At 41.9% G+C, this 22,495-nt stretch overlaps 1 protein-coding gene across 2 annotated transcripts in view; it reads left to right on the top strand.

The window, feature by feature from the left end:
- The window catches only part of MYOM2 (myomesin 2), a 261,629-nt gene that overhangs the window by 61,170 nt on the left and 177,964 nt on the right, over window positions 1-22,495 (top strand). For both annotated transcript variants that reach the window (XM_029595753.1, XM_029595751.1), the window contains one exon: window positions 21,408-21,496. In XM_029595753.1, the coding sequence (XP_029451613.1) occupies window positions 21,408-21,496 (89 nt within the window). The remainder of the gene's footprint in view (window positions 1-21,407; window positions 21,497-22,495) is intronic.

Raw genomic sequence — 22,495 nt, 5'->3', positions numbered from 1 at the left:
AAACCCCCCTGCTACAGTTATCGTTGAAGTTATCCTTGCCTCCGGGCAGGCGTAACTTGCGCGTGCCGGCCAGCTGCCAGCGCACCATCCCCCCGGCACTGCAGCTGTTCCAGAGGCCTCGGTCCCACCCCCGGAATGCCCCAGGACCGGCACCCCACCCACAGCCCCGCCCCGGAACGCCCCTTTTTTGGAGCCCCGGGACATATGCGTGCCCCGGGACATACGTGCGCCCCGGGACATATGCTCACGCAGGGGCAGATTTTCTCGGGTTACGTGCGTATGTTACTCACGTAGCCTTTGAAAATCTGCCCCAATATTGTTTAATATATAAGTATTTAAAATAAAATAGTTAAGTTTACTTACATTGAAGGTGAAGTATATTCTTTTATTATCCTTGTCTCCTCTCTTGACCATAAGATACTTTGCTAGGTGGGTTGTAGACCCATGTCCCTGTGGGAGACCTGGTTGAGAGGAGATAACTGAATCGCACCCCTGAGGATTCCATTCTGTATTGAAATACCATCAAACTTGGCCACAACAGCAGTCTTCAACCATCAGGGGCAACAGTTTACAATTATTTTTCCCAGCAGAGACATTAGGCTGACTGGTCTATAGTGTTTTGGATGACCCATGGAGCCCATTTTAAAGACTGGTGTGTTATTAGCTATCCTTCCATCTTCAGATACAATAAAAATGATAAAGATAGACTACAGATTACTAGTAATAGGTCTGCAATTTCATTTTTGAAATCTTTTAGCACTCTGAGGTATATACCATCTGATCCAGGTGATTTTTTACCATTTAATTAGTTAATTTGCCCTATTACATCTTCCAGGTTCACCGAGAATTGTTTCAATTCCTCCAAATCATTATTAAACACAATTTCCAGAAAATAATTAATTTAATCTTTCTGCCATGGACTTTTCTTCCCTAAGTGCTCCTTTTTCCCACTCAGTCATCTACTGGTCCAACCCTCACAGACATCCTGCTTCAGATATATTTAGGAAAACGTTTATTATGATTTTTTTAAATCTCTGTGATAAGCTTCTTTTCAAATGTTCTTTTTCCCTGTCTATCGATGTTTTGCATCTAACTTGCCAATAATTATACTTTTTCTTATTTTCTTTATTATGATCCTCTTTCTGTTTTTTTTTTTTAAGAAGTTCTTTTGACTATAATGGCATATTTCTCCTTACCTTTTAACCATGCTGGGAGTCATTTGTTCTTCTGTCTTTTTTTAAAGTGTGGAATACATATAGTTTGGTATTTTTAAACAGTGCCCATGCCGGATACAAAATCTTAGTTTTCCTTAATCTTATCTCCAGATATTAAGCCAAATTTGATTGCGTTATAATCACTATTACCAAGTGGCCCCACTACCATTACCTCTCATACAAAATTCTGCTTTCCACTAAGGACTAGGTCTAAAATAGTTCCTCTTCTCATCAGTTCCTGGACCAGCTGCTCCATGAAGCAGTCACTTATTTCATTTAGAATGATTACCTCCTTAACATGTTCTCATGTGACATTTACCCACTCAATATTGGGGTATTTTAAATTTGTCTCACAAAATAAACGTCGCATAGATTATAATTTTTTAGATTTTTTTATGTGCATAGAATTTATCTGGAACAGTGGACCATCATAACACCCTTGGTTTTTTAGGCAGTAAGCCACACTTTCAACCTTACAGGGTCATGTTTAATCATCGGTCCATTAAATGTCTTTTGTCTTCTTTATTCAAATGTTCTCTTACTCCTTCTTTTTTATCTTTTTTATAATTAGTAAAATCCTTTGTAATAAATTCAAAGACGGAATTGCCTTACTTGTGCGGAGCGCCGCTGCGCTTCCGACCTTTATCTCCTGTGCCGCCGCGCTATTATCTCCAGCGCTGTCGTGCTTTACTTTGCAATAAATTTAAGACGGAATTGCCTTACTTGTGCGGAGCGCCGCTGCGCTTCCGACCTTTATCTCCTGTGCCGCCGCACTATTATCTCCAGCGCTGTCGTGCTTTGTAGGCGAAAAATACTTCTGGGTTTTTTGTTGAACTTCCGATTGAATGTGCTCACACACTTTAGAGCTCCTGCAGTCCGACGTACGTTTCGCGATTTGCGCTGCTTCAGGGACTGATCGGGAAGTTGTAGAGTCGCATTCAGCCGCCTAATCCTCTTGTCGGCGTCTTAAATTTATTGCAAAGTAAAGCACGACAGCGCTGGAGATAATAGCGCGGCGGCACAGGAGATAAAGGTCGGAAGCGCAGCGGCGCTCCGCACAAGTAAGGCAATTTCGTCTTTGAATTTATTACAAAGGATTTTACTAATTATAAAAAAGATAAAAAAGAAGGAGTAAGAGAACATTTGAATAAAGAAGACAAAAGACATTTAATGGACCGATGATTAAACATGACCCTGTAAGGTTGAAAGTGTGGCTTACTGCCTAAAAAACCAAGGGTGTTATGATGGTCCACTGTTCCAGATAAATTCTATGCACATAAAAAAATCTAAAAAATTATAATCTATGCGACGTTTATTTTGTGAGACAAGTGTAGTTCGTTGCACTTAATAATTAACTGTTCTTATATAGTGGTATTTTAAATTTCCCATTATTGCTGTGCTACTAAATTTGTTAGCTTCCCTAATTTCTGTTAGCATTTCATCATCTATTTGTTCATTCTGGCCATGTGAACAATAGTATACCCCTATTGCTACTTTTCTAAATCACACAAGTAATTTCTGTCCATAAACATTCCACAGTGTATTCTGTCTCCTGCAGGTTCTTTATCCTGTTTGACTTTATGCAATCTGTAACACACAAACCCCACCACCACCACTAACACCAATTTGATCCACCCTATCATTGTGCTATAATTGGTACTCTGGTAATGCACAGGTTTTTCTCCAATTATGCCTTTTCATTCAGTGCTTTATATTTAACTCTCTCATCTTATTTTTTAGACATCTGGCATTTACATACAGGCATTTCAAGGTATGTTTTTTGTTAGTATTTACAACCTTCTTATTAGTTCACAGCGATAATTTGTAATCTTTTAATTCAATCTGCTCTTTATTGGGATGCCCTAACTTCTCTGTTTTGTTAGTATCTTTCAAACATACCACTCTCTGAACCATGTGCTGCTGAGTGATTGTCTATTTCCCCTAGGCTCAAATTTAAAATCCATGTTGTCTTCTTTTCAAACATTAGTGCTAGCAGCCTGTTTCCATTCTGGTTGAGCCTATCCTCTTGGAATAGGCTCGATTTTCCCCAAAATGTTGCTGAGCTCCTAATAAATGTAAAACAATTTTCACTGCCCCATCGTTTCATCCATGCATTGAGACTCCAGAGTTCTGCTTGCCTCTGGAATCCTGTGCATGGAATAGGAAGCATTTCTGAGAAGGCTACCTTGGATATTCTGAATTTCAGTTTTCTGCCTAAAATCTGAAATTTTACTTCTTCCCATATCTTCCTATGCCATTGGTACCCACATGAACCATGAAAGCCAGCTTATTCCCAAAACTGTCTAAAATCCTATTCAGTTGATGAGTGAGGTCCACCATCCTTGAAGAAGTAGGCAAGTTACCAAGAAAGCCTCACATCCACCAGCCAATCAGCTATCTATCTTTGTAATGGTCAAATTCCCCCCTTTGATGGCTGTCCTAACCTTCCCTCCTGGGCAAAAGCCCTGGAAGGCCCACTCTTGGTGTAAGAGGGTACTACATCACCTGGAGAGCAGGTGCAAGCTGCAGGATCACCTCATGTTACTTCAAGGTGATGCTATCCTTCTAGGTGACCTTGCTTCTTCAAGACAGCACAGGAGATGCTAGACTGAAGTTAGGATTTACCACTATGTCCATGAAGGTCTCCTTTATATATCTTTTTGTCTGCCTCATTTTCTCCAGGTCTGCAACTCTAGCCTCCAGAGATTGGTTTTGTTCTCTGAGAATCAGGAGCTCTTTGCATCAAATGTGCACACACACAACCTCTCACCAGCTGACAGAAAGTCATACATATGGCACTCAGTGCAAAAGACTGGAAGGCCCACATCTTACTGTTGGACTGCTGTCTGAATCTTAATATTTTTGATCTGGTCACCGCATCTCAAAAAAGATATAATTGTGATGGAGAAGGTACAGAGAAGGGTTACCAAAATGATAAGGGGAATGGAATAACTCCCCTATGAGGAAAGACTAAAGAGGTTAGGACTTTTCAGCTTGGAGAAGAGACGACTGAGGGGGGATATGATAGAGGTGTTTAAAATCATGAGAGGTCTAGAACGGGTAGATGTGAATCGGTTATTTACTCTTTCGGATAGTAGAAAGACTAGGGGGCACTCCATGAAGTTAGCATGGGGCACATTTAAAACTAATCGGAGAAAGTTCTTTTTTACTCAACACACAATTAAACTCTGGAATTTGTTGCCAGAGGATGTGGTTAGTGCAGTTAGTATAGCTGTGTTTAAAAGAGGATTGGATAAGTTCTTCTTCTGCTATTAAGTTCACTTAGAGAATAGCCACTACCATTAGCAATGGTTACATGGAATAGACTTAGTTTTTGGGTACTTGCCAGGTTCTTATGGCCTGGATTGGCCACTGTTGGAAACAGGATGCTGGGCTTGATGGACCCTTGGTCTGACCCAGTATGGCATTTTCTTATGTTCTTATGAGCCTAAAATAATATAAAATTCTTTTAATTTAGTTGGTGTAATTTATGTTAGTTTACAATCACCTGCAAGGGGATGTTAGTCTGTTGAAAAAGACTGGGTTACTCCCTTGTTTTATCTAAATCCTTGACTCTTGTTGTGAAAAATGTCCCTCTTGTCCTTTTTAATTTGGATAACAGCCTATATATCAAAGAATGTGTTTGGGATCGGTGGGAGGGAAAAATACTGAAATTAACCTAACATTTCTTTAAATCAAATACACTGAAAGGTAATATAGCTTTCTTTTTAAAACACATATACACTGAAAGTTAATTTATCTTACTCTCTTAAATTAAATACACACAGAATATTGATTTACCCCACAATTTCTCTTTTCCTCAACATTTAAGTAACAAAATTTTCCAGCAAAGCATGAACTGAAACAAATCACTGTGAACCTGGAAGATGTAGTAGACCAGAGTGACAAAATGAAGAGTAGCAATTCTCTTGGACTGGATGGTATGCATCCCATGGTTCTGAAGGAACTAAAAAATGAAATTTCAGATCTATTAGTTAAAATCTGTGACTTATCATTAAAATCATCCATTGTGCCTGGCCAATTTAACCCCAATATTTTAAAAAGGCTCCAGGGGTGATCCGGAAAACTATAGATCAGTGAGCCTAACTTCAGTGCTGGGAAAAATAGTGGAAACTATTCTAAAGATCAAAATCAAAGTGCATATATAAAGACATTCCAAGTAGATGAGACTATTAGCTAATCCCTGCAATGCAAAAAATTCCCACGCAGCCAATGGACCCTTTTTAATGTGGCAAATGGCACACCAGCCCGGGGTTGGCATAAAGTTATGCCATGCTCAAGGGCGCATTGAAAATAAAGAAAATCCCGCTTTCTGTGATTCCTCCTAATAGTATCATAGTGATACTAAGTGGGAGGAACCAAAGAAAACAGATTTAATTTTAAAATAAGTTTTTGAAAAAAAAAATTCTGGACACCCAATATACACACACAAGATACATGGTCCAGGCCATGTATGAGCGCCCATTTTCTGCGCACAAATATTGCATTGGCCCCTTGGTGTGTGCTTTTGAAGGTAAATGTTACACTAGAGCTTTAAGTATTTAGGATGGCTACAGAAATACAGTGGGGGTGGGAGGGGGTTAGAGGGTGGATTCTTATCTATCCAAGCTATTCCATGTTTCATGTTTTTATTTCAACATCATTTTCTAAGGAATTCTGGAATATATTTTCACTTAGTAATTGTGGGGTAGAATATATGGATACACAGAACAAACACTTTTTAAATGCCTTTTACTTGTAAAATACAAGCAGTGCCTCTAGCTTTCCAGGATTATGTGATCAAGGGAAAAACCATACAATTAGCTTGTTGCTGCATATTTTACAATCTGCCATTGAATCAACATTCCTGAAAGCTTTAACACCTCTTAAATCAGTCCTTTGAATAAAGCTGCAGGGATCCTGCCTGCCTTCCACTTCATCTCTCTCTGCTCCTGCTCCATCCCCTCACATTGCAAACAGCTTGCAGGGAACCTTCTGATGTTTCCTCTCCAACTTCCTCCTGTTCTAAATTGAGGGTGAAGTTGGAACAGACAGAGAAAGCAGTGAGCATGTTTGATCCCTCAAAGATCACTTAAATTCTTGTCCAATCAACAATGATTTTGATATAATTCCTGGATGGAATGATGTCCCTATAGAAGAATTTCATCTTTATACAAAGGTTCTTGCACCTGCCTATGTGACCACCATATGCCAGCTACAAAAACCCAGATGTGTTTTGGAAGTCTACAAACTACTGATGTCTCAAGCTGGCAGAGAGGGCATTAATTTTAATTCATAGACGTTTTGATGAGTGGCAGTACTGCAACAAGCTTCAACTTGAGCTAACTCAACCCCTTTTTTGTACCTGTTACCATGAGACCAATATATGTGCACATTATGGGGCCATTTTAAAATTTAAGCACGCGGGGTACATTTGTTCATACTACCCGGCACGCACAAAAGTACACCCGATTTTATAACATGCGTGCGCTGCCGCGCGCATGTTATAAAATCTGGGGTTGGTGCGTGCAAGGGGGTGCACACTTGTTCACCTTGCATGCGCCGAGCCCAAGGGGAGCCCCGATGGCTTTTCCCGTTCCCTCCAAGGCCGCTCCGAAATTGGAGCGGCCTTGGAGGGCACATTTATTTTACTCCCCCCCCCCCACCTTTTCCTCCCTTCCCCTATCTAACCCACCCCCCAGCCCTACCTAAATCCCCCCCCACAACCTTATCTCGAAGAGTTACGCCTGCCTCTGGCAGGCTTAACTTGCACGTAACGGCAGCCTGCCGGCGCACAATGCCCTGACACAGGCCGCTGTGTCGGAGCACTCGGCCCCTCCCCTGGACTGCCGCCACACCCCCGGACACACCCCGAACACCCCCAGACAATGGCCCCGCCCCCAGACCACCTCTTTTTTGAAGCCCTGGGATATATGCGCGTCCCAGGGCTTGCGTGCATCGCCGAGCCTATGCAAAATAGGCCCGGCGCACGCAGGGGTAGGTTTTCGGGGGTTACGCGTGTAACCCTTTGAAAATCTACCCCTATATGCACATATCTTTCTGTCTAATTTACAGCATAACAAACTGCTGATATTAAGTGCATTTTCAGCATACATAAGTTCATATATTCTGAAAGATAAGAACTTTCTCAATAAAATATATAAAAGAAGGTTGCCGTATTTCAATTCAAAACAAAAGTGCAGATGGATACAGATGAAGCAGAGAATGGTCAGGAGCTTCACCTTTACTAGTCCGTGTTCCCCTCAGGTTGAGCCTTTGGGTGCCGGGAGCCAATAGGAGGATCTCTGCTGATGACTGTGGTTGTGGTCCATGGCCAGGTAAAGGTCATAGACAGGCGACGATTAGGCATATCCAGAGTCCAGGCAAAGGTCAAGCCAGGTATTCATCTGAGGGAGAAGAGGGGTAGATAGGGCTGAGGCAGACAGGCAAGGCAGGGCCAGTTGGGCAGGTGAAGACTGGAACAAGCTGGAGTAGCAACATGCACTACATTAGGTAGCTGACCCTGTTGCTGAAGCTTCAGGCAAACATCCAGGTTGGCTTCTTATAGGAAGAAGCTGGTGACTTCATCTAAGGGTGCCACGGAGTTTTTCCCACTGTGGGTCCCAATTTTTTTCTAAAGCTACTCATAAAGCAGGATATATTCTAGACCTAATTTTTGCCAATACCAATAAATGTCTAATCAACACCTCACACAATATTGCCCTGGTCTGATCATCAATTAATAAAGGCAGAAATAACCTTCCTCAACCCACCTCTCAAAAGTATAGAAAATAAATCAGACCTTTACCTTCAGGAAAAAGATAGACACGGAGATAATTGCAGAAACAATAGAAATTAAGCTTCATGAAGTAAATCAAGCCAATGCCTCCTCCACAATTGACTCTTGGGATAAGATCATCAATGAAATAGCTGAATGTCCAGACGAAAACTATTAACCGAGAAAGGAATACCATTAAAAATATGAAGCCCTGGTAAGATGCACTAAACAGAACCTTAGAAAATTAGAGAAACAATGGAGGAAATGTCAGTCATCTGAATCCCTAAGAAAATATAAATCTCTCCTAACAAAATACCGCTCACTAACCAATAAAACAAAAAAAGATTACTATGTTAAACAGATTCAAGGGGAAATATATAATTCTAAATTGCTCCTGGATGTTTTAACAACAATAACTTCTCAAAGGCCGCCAGCAACGAATATGCCACATCATTTTTAAACAAAATCAATAAGTTGAAAACTCAGTTCCCAATCAGCTGTCCTACAAAAGTACCAGAAGATCCACACAACCAGGTTAAGTAGTCCACATTTGACAGAGTGAGTAATCTTGAAATAGATCAAATCATTGCTAAAATTAATCCTGCCATTCACCCACATGACCCAATTCCTGTCAGTTCCATGAAAAAAGTACGTGAAGTTATCACTCTGACAATCACATCCTTAATTAATCACTCTCAATCAGAAGGCATCATTCCACATGGGTTAAAACAAGCAATAATAAAGCCAATAAAAAAAACAAAAACTGGTAGAATTGACGATGGGACAATTATCGTCCAATATCCAACCTGTCATTTCTCTCAAAGTACTTGAAAAAGCAGTGTTATCCCAACTTGTAAATCATCTGGAGACCAAGATATTCTCTTCCCAAATCAATTTGGATTTAGAAAAAATCATTCAAATGAAACATTGCTCCTCTTACTAACATCTCTTTTTTATGAGGGTTTAATGCTGATGATTTGTATTTTCTAGCGCTAATCGACCTAACAGCTGCCTTTGACACTGCATACCTTGCAGTGCCAACAGCTGGGCAACATTGAGCTTGATGGCTGTGTTCTCAGATGGTTCTCCTCCTTTCTAACTAATAGAACATTCTAAGTCAAATTGGGCAACCACACTTCTGATACTTTCTATACTGATACAGGTGTTCCTCAAGGCTCAGCCCTCTCGGCAACACTTTTCAATATCTACATGATCCCACTGTGTAAATTAATGGTGGAATTAGGACTTACCTTCTTATATGCTGACAACATACAATTTTACATTCCATTCTCCAAATCAATTGAAAATACAGTATTGACATTTTCAACATATATGAAAGCAATACAACAGGAACTAACACAACTTAAACTAACATTAAACCCCCAAAAGACTGAAATCATTTGGTTAAGCAAAAACAGTTCAATAGTAAAACCACCGGCTCTAGACCTGAGCAATTTCTAAATTACCCCATCAAATCAAGTACAGGATCTAGGTATCCAGCTTGACGAGACCCTTATGATGAAAAAGCACATCAATAAATTAGCTACTGCAGGTTACGCCAAGTTACGAATATTATAAAGATTGAAACCTTTATTAACATTCGAGGATTTTCGTACTGTCTTACAAACCTTCACTTAGACTACTGCAACTCATTATTACTCAGCATTCCAACATGTCTATTAAAACCATTACAATTATTACAAAATGCCTTAGCAAGAATTTTGCTAGGAACTAGAAAATTTGACCACATTACACCCTGGCTGATTTCTCTGCACTGGCTGCAAGTACAAGCTCAAATACATTTTAAAGTATTAATGCTAATATTCAAAATCATGAATTCCAGTAACACTGGTATGATAGGAGTGACAATACAACCATGCACATCTCAGCAAAGACTAAGATCTCAAAATAAAGGATATTGACTGTTCCCCCAATACGGAGCACACACCTGACGCAAGTAAGAGATCGTGTATTTTCCATAGCGGGTCCAAAGCTATGGAACTCCCTACCTGAGATGGTATGGTTAATACCAGACAGAAAGAGATTTAAATGAGAGCTAAAAACATGGCTATTCAAAAATGTTTATAACCTAACTTAAAACACTTGAATGTAGAAAGAACCAATAACAAGAAGGTCAAAAGATCCTAACTGAAGTACGAAGAGAATGAAAGAATCGATACAACGTAATAATTAAAATATGAAATCAGTATATTATTTTAGTTTATTCTATTTTAACTTTCTTTACTCCTTGACCATATCTTAAACCTTGAGTCAAATGTATAGGAACAATTTGATTGACAGATGTCAATACCTATTTATGAAAATTACCTCCATTATTTATTAGTATTTGTTGATTTTAACTATGAATGTTATTTTTGTAAACCATTGTGATCTTTTACATGGACCGATGGTATATCAAATATCTAAATATAAATAAATAAATAAATGCCTGATTGCTGGCAAGCATGCTAGGGGATCCCTCGGTATCCTTCTCTACCGGCGGGGAATGGCGTCATGTGGCTGCATTGGGAAAGGAGTCAGCAATCTCCTGCCACACAAGGGTTAAGTGCAGCCAGCCTGGTCATGGAGGTAAGGGCAGCGGTTCATGGACCACTGAATGCAACAGTACACCCCTCTTAAGCACCCTCCTTGACATCTTGAGTTTTTTGAGGTACCGCTGGTGAAAGTCTTTTAGGAGGTTGGAATCTAGTATGTTGGAAGACGGTGCCCATGAATTTTCCTTTGGGCCATAGTTCATCTAGGAGATCAAATATTCTATTATTTTGTCCCTCCGGTTAGAATCCAGGACTTCTTGGACTATGTATATTATGTCTCCATCTACAACAACCTCCTGGGGTTCAGGTGGCACTCTGGAGGGCTAAGAAAGCACTACTGGCTTGAACAGGAAGACATGAAACACATAGTGGATCTTTAACAAAGGTCACAGCTTTAGCTGGTATATGACAGGGTCCAATTGCCATAACACTGAAAAAGGTCCAATAAAGCACAGCACCAAATGCACTGAGGGAAGCCGCAGGCATAAGTGTTGGGTACTTAACCAAATCTTCTCACCTGTCTTGAATTGAGGGGCTGGCCTACTCTGGACCTCTGCCTTTTTCTTGGCTTGGGCGGTGGTTTTCTCAATCAACTGATTGGTTTGTTCCCATAGTTCATGCAATTCTTTGGCTGAGTTGGGTTGCAGGTGAAGGAACTATCACGGGCAGTGGTAGGGGAGGCAGAGGCTGTTTGCCATAATCCAGCTAGAAAGGGGAAATGCTGGTGGCTGCATTGACATGATTGTTGTGGGAGAATTTGGCCCATGACAGAAGGATGGCACTCATTGACATAAAAGTGGAGGAAGGTTTTTAAGGATATGGTTAATGTTCTCCGCTTGCCAATTTCCCTGCGGCTGGTAGTCTGTAATATAGTCAAGTGTGATACAAAATATTTTGCAAAGAGAGCTCCAGTACTGCATAGTGAACTGAGCTCCTCTAGTATCCAACAATATATGTTTTGGTAAACCATGTATGCAGAAGACATGAAAGGTGAAAAAAGTGTCCATTCTGGAGTGGAAGAAAGGTCTGGTAATGGGACAAAATATGCCATCTTGATCAAATGACCACCTATACAATGGTGGTGCTGATAGAGATACAGGGATTCCATGATAAAGTCCATGGACATGTGGGTCCAGGGTTCTCTGGGGCTCTGCAATGGCTATAACAGCCCCCAGCATCAGCCATGTAACACATTTTGCTATGAGCATGTGGAACATGAGTCGACATAGGCATTGATGTCTTTCTTCATTTGGGGTCAACAGTGGTGCAGATAAGATTCATGCCCATACAGGTGTCTCGCTATTTGGGAGTCATGGGCCCATTTCATCATTTTCTCATGCAATCTGGAATGTACTACAGTCTTCCCTAGAGGGATGAGTATCGTAGTGGTCAGAGAGGGATCGATGATGTCCCTAAGAAGTTCTGGCATATCTTCAGTCTGGAAGGAATGGGAGCGGGCACCTGCTCATTGATTCTTCAGTGCAGAGCAATACCATAACAAAATCAAAATGGGCAAAGAGCAAGGACAAGCGGGCCTGTCTAGCACTGAGCTGCTGAGCTTGATGTAGATGTTCAAGTTCTTCTGGTTCATATATATGTAGTGATATGATGTTGGGCCCCCTCAAGAAGATAATGCAATTCTTTTAGAGGCAGCTTGACAGCCAAGAACTTTCAATCTCCAATGCTGTAGTTGCGTTCAGTTGAAGACAACTTCTTGGAAAAGAAAGAACACAGATAAAGCATCCCTACAGGACTTTCTTGGCTGAGGCTCCTGCCTCCAGAGTAGAGGCATCCGCTTCAGAGTAAAGGGCCATCTGTGGATCCAGGTGGTACAGGCAAGGTTCACCAGCAAAGGCATCCTTTAATTTCTGGAAAGCCTCAGTAGCCTTTGGCAGCCAGATTTTGGTATTGGTGCCCTTGCAGGTAATCACGGTAAGAGGGGGGCTGCTATGGAGGAGTAATTAGGGATAAACTACAGTAATAATTAGCAAACCACAGGAATCTTTGTTTGGTTCAGAGCCCCACTGGACAATTCCAATTCCTGATGGCTTTTACCTTTGCTGGTCTATTTTAAATCCATTTCATGAGACTATATACCCAAGGAAGTGGAGATCCTCTTGCTCAAAGAGACATTTCTCCAGATTTGCATAAAGGTTATTTTTCCAAAGGCGACCTGTAGGATGATGCGAACATCTCTGTGATGGGAGCTCTTGATCTGGGAAATAATAAATATGCCATCTAGGTATGCAACCTTGCAGGTGAACAACAGATCGCAAAAGATCTTGTTGACCATTTTCTGGAAAATGAAGGGCATGATCAAATATCCATAGTGTCCATTGAGGGTGTTAAATGGGATTTTCCATTCATTACCAGCCTTGATGTGGACAAAGTTGTAGATAACTCTGAGGTCCAATTTCATGAATATCTTCGCCCCATGTAGGTGATCAAAGAGCTTGGTTATTAAAGGTGGGAAGTATAGGTCTTTCTTAGTGGTGGCATTCAGGCTACAATAGTCTGTGCATGGTCTGAGAGATCCGTCTTTCTTTGCAATGAAGAAGAACTCATCTCCTGCCAGAGAAGAGGAAGGCTGGATGAATCTGAGAGCCAGATTCTCTTGAATGACATGGTCTGAGTCTCTAGTGGAGACAGGGGGTAAATCTAGCCTCGTGGGGCATAGCTCAGGGAATGAGCTCTATGCTATAGTCATTTGTTCGATGAAGAGGCAAGGTCTCTGCATTCTTCTTAGAAAAGACATCCTTCTGGTCTGCATTGTGAGGGGGGAAACCCAGAAGTGTGGAAGCCATGGTCATCGGGTGAGAAGGTTCCATGAGTACCAAGAAGAAGAAGCCTATACACCAGTAGCCTAGGGACAAGTTCTAAGGTGAAATAATTGAAGTGAAGTTGATTATTGTTGGAGCCATGACAGGCCAAGTACAATGGGATTAATGGCTCTGGGGATTTCGTGGAAGCTGATCTTCTCCAAGTGCAGGAGGCCAGTGCGTAAAATTAGGGGCACCATAGTCAGTGGGTCCCATTGAATGAGAAGATTACCAGTGGGGGGAGTTATCTGGACAGTAGTTATATGGAGTTGGTCGACCTGGTCCTGCAAAATGAAATTTCTCTTAGAGCTGGAGTCCACAAAGGCCTGAGTGGGGAAATGTATGGAACCCAGTTCCTGTGTGACTGGCAGGATTTGAGGAAGCAGAACATTGAGGCTTAGGTCATCTCCCCATTTAAGTTTCCCAACCTCTTCGGACATTGGGCCAGAAAATAGCTTTGAGCTGCGCAGTAGAGACAGAGACTCTGTTTTCTCTGACAAAGCCTTTCTTCTGGGGCTAGGTGACAGCTGCCCAACTGCATCAGTTCCTCAGGAGAAGTAGGAGAGGCTGAGGGTGTGGCAGCAGCCAGTGAGAGTGGGCTTAAAAGCGAGGTGCCAGTGAGACACTTCTCCACACTGTATGGGTCTCTTGGACTCTTTGCTACAAGCGTCGATCTATCTTTCCGATTAGGGCAATGATGGCCTCTAGCAAGGTGGGAGCTCCCAGGGGCAAGCTCATCCTTAACTTTTCCATAGAGGTCTTCCAGGAAGATGGTGATCAAGCTGCAGGGCATTTAGGCAGACAAGGACTGGAAAAGGCTGGGCAATGAAGACTGGAACAGGCTGGATCTGCTTGCTGAACACTAGGTAGCTGGGCCTGTTGCTGAGGCATTGGGTAAGCGTCCAGGCTGGCTTCTTATAGGAACAAGCTGGTGAAGTTATCTGAGGGTACCGCAGGGGATTTCCCGCTGCAGGCTCTTTAAATGCCTGAGCATCAGCAAGTGGGTGCATTAGGGGAGCCATTGGAGTCCTGTTCTGCCGAGATGGGAAAGGATTCAGTGGCGGGTTGAGTGCGGATGGCCCAGCCATGGAGATAAGGGCAGCGGTTCACAGGAGCAGCCTTTGGATCACTGAATGCAAAAAAAAATGTCATATCACAGTTAAGTTTGTAACTTTTATGTCTTAACTTCCCATCCCTTCTGTGAAAACCGCAAGACTGACCCAAGTAAGGGAGCGAGCTCTGTCTCTAGCCGGTCCCATATTATGGAACTCCATGCCCCTTGACCTTAGACTCCAGAGCAATCATAAACTTTTCAAAACACAGCTCAAAACCTGGCTTTACATACAAGCCTTCAAGAAAGAAAACTGATGCGGGATATGAAGTAAAAGTTATGCGGAATATAGCACTAAATGCCTAATTTTATAAATCCTTACTGAATTATTTCAACATTTTTTTTAACTGTAGGCAACCTTCAGGACATATTGCTATGAAACACTTAAACCCCCCTAATAAACGCCTTATTGTTACCGAATACTACTGGCACCACCTATGTAATGTACGACCAATATATTTTTACGGGTGCACTATTGTAAACCGTTATGATGGTGAATAACTTAATGACGGTATATAAAAACTCTTAAATAAATAAATAAATACATTGTTGTAATTGGTACATTTTTTTATTTGTATAAATATTTAAAAACAGTATAAATAGTATTTAATTTTAAAAAATGACTTTTTTTGCATAGAGGTATGAAACTTTATGCAAAATTATGCAAATTTGCCACATAATTGCCCCAGAATTTTGAATAATTTGCTACAGAATTGCTAACGTTTGCCACAGAATCTTGAAAATCTCCTGCAGGAAACCAGGGATTCTGGCTGTAAGGCAACAAAAGGTGAAATTTTTGAAGTAGGTGTAGACTCTATAGCTACTATGTTTTACTTGTTCCTAATTCTTTCTTTAAATCAAAACTTTTACTATTTTCTGCAAATAGATTTTCTCTGAGAAAAGACAAAAGCATATATTTACAATACAAATATGAAGTTTTTATAGTATAATAAAACATACAAATGTGTTGTGGGATTAATGTATTTTAAATAGATGCATGTGTGTAGCTCACAGATTGTATTATTTGGATCCAAATGTGGCAAAATGTGCTTTATTTTTCATGGAACTCATAGTGTTTAGCCATTCTAGGAATGTTTTTGTTGTACATTTATGATAAATGCAATAATTACAGATTAATGGCAAACAGAAAAATGACATGTATTATTTAATGCTTAAATTGTGGATTTCAGCATAGCTATTGGTTAATGAATTGCAGCACATTAAAGTAAAATAGTTGTCCTCAGTGCCCTGTTTATATTTAAGACCAGGTGACAGACTTTGTGCTTCCTTTTGCTGCAGTGCCACTTAGTGGTCACTCTTTAACTTTGATATTCTGTCCAATTGAAAAGTATAAAATAGTCAGGGCTCCTGTGACAAAGTTTTCAAGATTATGTGGTGAGAGTTAGCAAATTTTGGGGCAGATTTATCAGAATTGTGTGGTAATATTGTGCCATATCTACATACATTTTGCATTTATTTGCATGTTAATTTAATAATTTTTATTTTATATTATAAAAATAAAGTCCTATTCTGACATTTCTGTGCCCAGTTAATTTATTTGGTTCTATTTTTTTGGGGGGGTGGGGGGGGGGGAATGATCTTAGTGATGGTAATGGGAAGGGAGGAGGAGATAGAGATAAGGGAAATCTGGGGTATGGAAAGAGAGAGGAGATCTCAGAAGAAATATGGAGTATGATCTCAAACAGGAGACATACAGAGAGATTCACTTGAAAGAGGTCCCAAATATTCTGTTGTAACTTCCATTAGGATGAAGCAATCTGAACCAAAAACATACACTACATACCTTGATGTATGTGTAATCTTTTGCATTACATGCGATGCTGGACATGATCACTGTTTTCCGCCAGACACATTTCGATGCGGTGCTCCATGTTCCTGAATGTGACTGTGAGCATATCGGGGGGGGAATAGCAGCAATTGCACGTTGGATGTATTCCTTCAAATCTTCCACAGTGTGAGGCTTGTTCTGATAGACTTTTCCTTTGAGCATACCCCAAAGGAAGAAGTCTGGTGGTGTTAGATCCAGCGACCATGGCGGGCAAAGCCCCTTTGAAATTACCCTGTTGCCGAAAAAGGACTCAATTTTCGCTATGCTCTTTGCCAAGTTGTGACATGATGCTCCAACTCGCAAACGGAGGTTAAACATTGCGATGGCTGTCTCATCGCTCTGATGCAGGGGCATCCTGGCTTGTTCGAAGCTCCATATATTGAGGAGCACATTGCACATTGTTTTGTTCAGATTGCTTCATCCTAGTGAGAGTTATTATAGACTATTCAGGGCCTCTTTTGAGTGAATCTCCCTGTACAATATTCAAATTAATATTACAATCAATAAAACGTAACATCAACATTACACTCATGAAAAAGAAAAAGAAGCAAAAACAAAGAAAATCTCATCCACTAATTACGGTAGGCCTCAAAGTTGGGGAAACTCCAGAAGAAAAAAACAGAATTTAGAACTCGTTAAAATAAATCATAGAACAAGTAACCATTAGAAGCGGTGTGAATCACACAAAGTTTATTAGACCCTGTATTGGAATGAAGCATAAACCCTTTATTGGCTGCCTGGGTCATGAAAGAAGGTACCTCAGACTTGAATGGGTGGGTCCTAATGTTTCCTTTCCTTTTCTTCCCCATAAGCACAAGGCCAAATAAGGGAAGCTTCAGGAAACCCTTTATAGAGTCACAGTACTTATAGTCCAGCTCTTCCCTCTGCTTTACTCAGATTTCCCCCTAGATGTGTGTGTGTCCCTTTGATGCTACTCACTGGCAGCTGCGTACCACACATCGATGGTTTTGTAGTCAAATCTGGCATCTCTTGATGGTGTCAAATGCTGCTGTTGAAACCACCCAGATTTCAAGCAAGATGATATAGCAACACACAAGATCAGAAGGAGACAGCTGGGAGCGGCCTCGGAGGCCCAATGGCTTTCCCTGTTCCCTCCGAGGCCGCTCCAATTTCGGAGCGGCCTCGGAGGGAACAGGGAAAGCCATTGGGCCTCCCCTAGGGCTCGGCGTGCGCAAGGTGCACAAGTGTGCAACCCCTTGCACGCGCTGACCCCGGATTTTACAACATGCGCGCGGCAGCGTGTGCATGTTATAAAATCAGGTGTACATTTGTGCACGCCGGGTAGTGTGCAGAAATGTACCCCGCATGCGTAAGATTTAAAATCTGCCCCTCTGCTTTCTTCTCCTTTTGATCAGTACTGGATGGGCAAACTCTCAACAAACTCCCAATCTCCTTACTGCCCAACTCCCAGAAGCACAAAAAATTCCTGGTCTTCAAAAATAGGTCTATCTCCTAACAAAAGACAAGCAACCCTAAGGATAAATGCTATTATCCAGAGATGGAAAATCTTTATTGCTCAACCAAGTTTGAAATCTTAGGGCAGTGACTGCAAACAGGAGATGGAAGGTGACTATATTTTCCTCCATGAGAAGTGTCAGTCAAAACAAAATAAGGAGAAACAGTTCACTATTCCCTTCCTGTGGGGAACATAAGAACATAAGAAATTGCTATGCTGGATTAGACCAAGGGTCCATCAAGCCCAGCATCCTGTTTCCAACAGAGGCCAAAAACCAGGCCACAAGAACCAGGCAATTACCCAAACACCAAGAAGATCCTATGCTACTGATGCAATTATTAGCAGTGGCTATTACCTAAGTAAACTTGATTAATAGCAGTTCTCCAAGAACTTATCCAAACCTTTTTTGAACCCAGCTACACTAACTGCACTAACCACATCCTCTGCCAACAAATTCCAGAGCTTAATTGTGCGTTGAGTGAAAAAGAATTTTCTCCGATTAGTCTTAAATGTGCTACTTGCTAACTTCATGGAATGCCCCCTGTTCCGTCTGTTATCCGAAAGTGTAAATAACCGATACACAACTACTCATTCAAGACCTCTTATGATCTCAAAGACCTTAAAGACTTTTTCTTAAAGCTACACCACAGATATAACAGTGCTGGTGTTGTTCCTGCAGGGAAGAGAAAAAAAAAGACTGCTCCCTGTCTCAAGTCCAATTCTAACTGAACCCTGACTACTTCTGATTCTGGACCACTCTAGAAGTCACTATATTCTCTGCTGGAATGATCCATTGTGGCACTTCCCATGGGACTGTTTTGCAAGTGCTTCAAACCAACTACCTAATCTCATCACCAATATGTACTCTACCAGAGACAGATTGCTTGATAAGGAATCCAGTGTATCCTTACAATGTCCTTCAGGACAAATATAACATCTGGAAGATCAGGACCTTAGGGAAGGGAGATAGAAACTATAAATAGTGGGCTAGATTTTAAAAGCCCTGCGCGCGTAAATCCTGCCGGATTTAAGCGCGCAGGGCACTCGCGCGCCAGCACGCCTATTTTGCATAGGCCGCCGGCGCGCACAAAGCCCCGGGACACGCTTAAGTCCTGGGGCTTTGTAAAAGGGGGGGGAGGGGGCTTGTCCGGGGGCGTGTCGGCAGTCCGGGGCATGTCAGGGGGCGTGTCAGGGTGCAGTCCGGGGTGGGTCCAGGGGCGTGGTGATGGCTCAGGGACGGGCCGGGAGGGCGGTTCCGAGTCCCCCCGCACTGCGGCCTGTGCCGGGGGATGCCGATGCGGCGCGCGCAAGTTATGCCTGCTTCGAGCAGGCGTAACTTGCACAACAAAGGTAGGGGGTTAGATTTAGGTAGGGCTGGGGGGTGGGTTAGATAGGGGAAGGGAGGGGAAGGTGGGGGGATGCGGAAGGAAAGTTCCCTCCAAGGCCGCTCCAATTTCGGAGCGGCCTCGGAGGGAACAGAGGCAGGCTGCGCGGCTCAGCGTGCTCAGGCTGCCGATTTTGTGCAGCCTTGCGTGTGCCGACCCCGGATTTTATAAGATACGTGTGGCTACGCGCGTATCTTATAAAATCCGGTGTCCTTTTGTTCGCGCCGGTTGCGCATACTTTTTTAAGATCTACCCCAGTGTGAGTATGCAGTTTTCAGCCTTATACTGTTTCTGGATGTGTTTTTTGCTTTGAAAAATTGAACATTTAAAAAGTTGAAGAGCTCAATTAAGTTTCAAAGTCCAGCCTCAGAAAAAATGCACAGAATAATAGTCCCACAATTAGGGAACGATTTACCTTTCACAGCCAAGAAGGAAGCTGAAGCAACCACTTATTCAGGTTGGCCAGCAATTATAAAAATTCAAAGATAGACTAAAGTTTGCACGGGTGGAAAATAGGGCAAACATTAGCATATAATAAAGAATTTTGACCCTGCCAGTGTCAGCGTTGAGGGGTCAGAAATTTGCATCCTGGGAGTTCTCTTGACATACGTTTTAATGGCCTCTTCATTACTGGCAAAAAAACAAAGAGACAACCTTATGCCATGGAAAGATTTTATTAATTTATTCTAATACAGAGCCCAAATCCGGCCGAGTTTCGCCAATTAAGGCTGCATCAGGGGATGACTTCTGATGGCAAAGAAACTACATAGGTATATTCTTATGTAGTAATACTGTCAAGTCAAATTTCAGTCTTGATCATGCATACATCTCTCTCCGCTTTGCGAGCTGACAGCGTATCTCGCTCAAAATTATGTTTAAGAATAAGGCAAAAATAAAAACGATGTGTATAATTGGCGAAAATCGGCCGGAGTCGGACTCTGTATTAGAATAAATTAATAAAATCTTTCCACGGCATAAGGTTGTCTCTTTGTTTTTTTGCCTTGGCTACATGGGACCGCCTTCCGATTTGCTTTATTGGATCTCATCATTACTGGGCTATCACTGCTCCTACCAGTTGCAGTGTTGCACTCTGATGAGGCTGTCAACATATAGGTATGTAGTAAGAAACTGATATAATCTAATGACAATTGGGTGCTCCTTCCTCAGTATAGGAATATATTTTGCTTTTCCAGCTTTCATTCTCTACTGCAGAGCTTTCCAAACTTTTCATGTTGGTGACACACTTTTTAGACAAACATAATTTCATGACACGGTAATTCAGTCTACTAGTAAACCAGAGGTTAAAGGTTAAACGAACGAAACATATTTCGACAATTTATGTATGTTTCCTTAAATATATACATAAATAAATGTTTCACGACACAACCTATCTCATGAAAACCTTAAATTTATATTAAAAATATATATTCCAAGATTCATGTTGTTGTTATAATTTGAGAAACAATAATAAACAAATTGTCTGTCCCCCACACACTCATCTCTCTCTCCTCCCCCAGCACATGTCTGGCCCCCACACACTCATATCTCTCCCCCTCAAGCACATGTCTGTCCCCCAGCACATTTGCCCCCCACTCACTCATCTCCTCTCTCCCCAGCGCATGTCTGGCCCCCACAACTCATGTACCTCGTCTTTTTGATTGTTGCCAGTTAAGTGCTTCACTCCCTTCCATGATCACCAGACACTGCTGCTTGCAGTCAGTACTCCTCATGGCCAGGCCTCATCGGCAGCAGCAGCCAATGCAAGGATGGCTGGGCTCGTTCCACCCACCAAGCCCCCCAAAAAAACGCGATTGACAGCAAAAATCACCCAATAATAAGCAACCCATAAACTGAAAAAAAAAGTGAATCTCTAGGAAAAAAAAAGCCCAAACTCGCATCAGAGTTGACCGGGCTTGCGCGACACACCTGCACACTGCAGGCGACACACTAACGTGTCCCGACACACAGTTTGGAAAGCTCTGCTCTACTGTCATCTGTGATCTTGAATTAGAGATTGTATTTTGTATTTCATTTCAAATTCAGCACTCCAGTCATCAAACTTACCATCTGTTAACAGAACTGAAGTATTAAATTAGTGATTCATGACAAATTATATTCTTGTGCCTCTATTTATTCCATTTAAATGTAAATACAATTATTTTGATATGCTAAAATGAAGGAATAATGTATATTTTGTTTCCCCCCCCCACCTCCCCCAGGGCTGGGATTAATGACACTGCCATCTACAAAGCAGTTGCCACAAATATCCATGGGCAGGCATCAACCTATGCAGTTGTGATTGTAAGGAGTAAGTTTCCATATATTTCAGACTTTTATTTAATTTTTTTTTTGGGGGGGGAGTAATGGGTGGGGAAGGGCAGGGCAGGGAAGGTTTGGAAGTTTCCTTCTGCTTCTTTGGGTTTGCACTAAGAACCAGCCTCTAATGAGGTTTTGGGATAGGTATTAAATAAATGAATGAAGTTCAAATTGGTTTTAAATCACATAAATATGCCTGTTCTGTTCTGTGTATGTAGCCTTTGTGCTGGACAGTCCAAGAAGATAGAGGTCACACTAGCCCCAGGACTAAATCCTTGCAAAGTCCAACCGTCCTGGGACGGAATTCCCTGCATATTCGCCCATGACCTTGACGAATATGAAGGGGGTTTTGTGGTGGTGGACATAACATGCCTAGATTGATCAAAGATCAGATGGAATTACTGAATGAAACTCCAAATTTCTGAGAAGCAGATCACCTTGTTCCCATAAGGGAGAAGCCCAAGAGAGAATTGTATATCATTCAAGAGGGAGAGTATATACAAAATCCTGACACGGTCAGAGAAAAAATGGGCCAGCTGTAACTCAAATTGCATTTTGCATACATTAAGGAATCCTCTGCACCCTTTCGGATCACCACCATACCTCGGAGGTGGAAGAAGCTGAATCATAGGTTCCCCAATCTGGAATGCTGCCGATGCAGGATTTGCTGGAGCTGGAACTGAAACAGAAGCTGGGCGTTGGACTTATGATAAAGTCTCTAGTGAATCTTTAACTCGATCAAGTTGTTGCTGCGCCTGTTGCATGAACTGGTGCAGGAGACCAATCAGTTCTGATTTTTGCCCCTGCATTTGGGTGATCAAGGCAGCAATGGCTTGTTGCTGAGATGCATTCACTGAGCTCATAGCCTCCATAAACTGTAAGGAACAGCATGTGTGTAAGCCCTTTTGCCTTGGCGTAATTGGCTCACCCTCACGGGCAGGGCTCTAAGATTTATGCCGACAGCAGGTGAATGAGTCTGAGCATTAGCCCA

This window comes from Rhinatrema bivittatum, chromosome 3 (assembly GCF_901001135.1).
Source record: "Rhinatrema bivittatum chromosome 3, aRhiBiv1.1, whole genome shotgun sequence".
Taxonomy (NCBI): domain Eukaryota; kingdom Metazoa; phylum Chordata; class Amphibia; order Gymnophiona; family Rhinatrematidae; genus Rhinatrema; species Rhinatrema bivittatum.
Note: the sequence above shows the minus strand (reverse complement) of the source record. Positions and strands in the feature narration are given on the sequence as shown.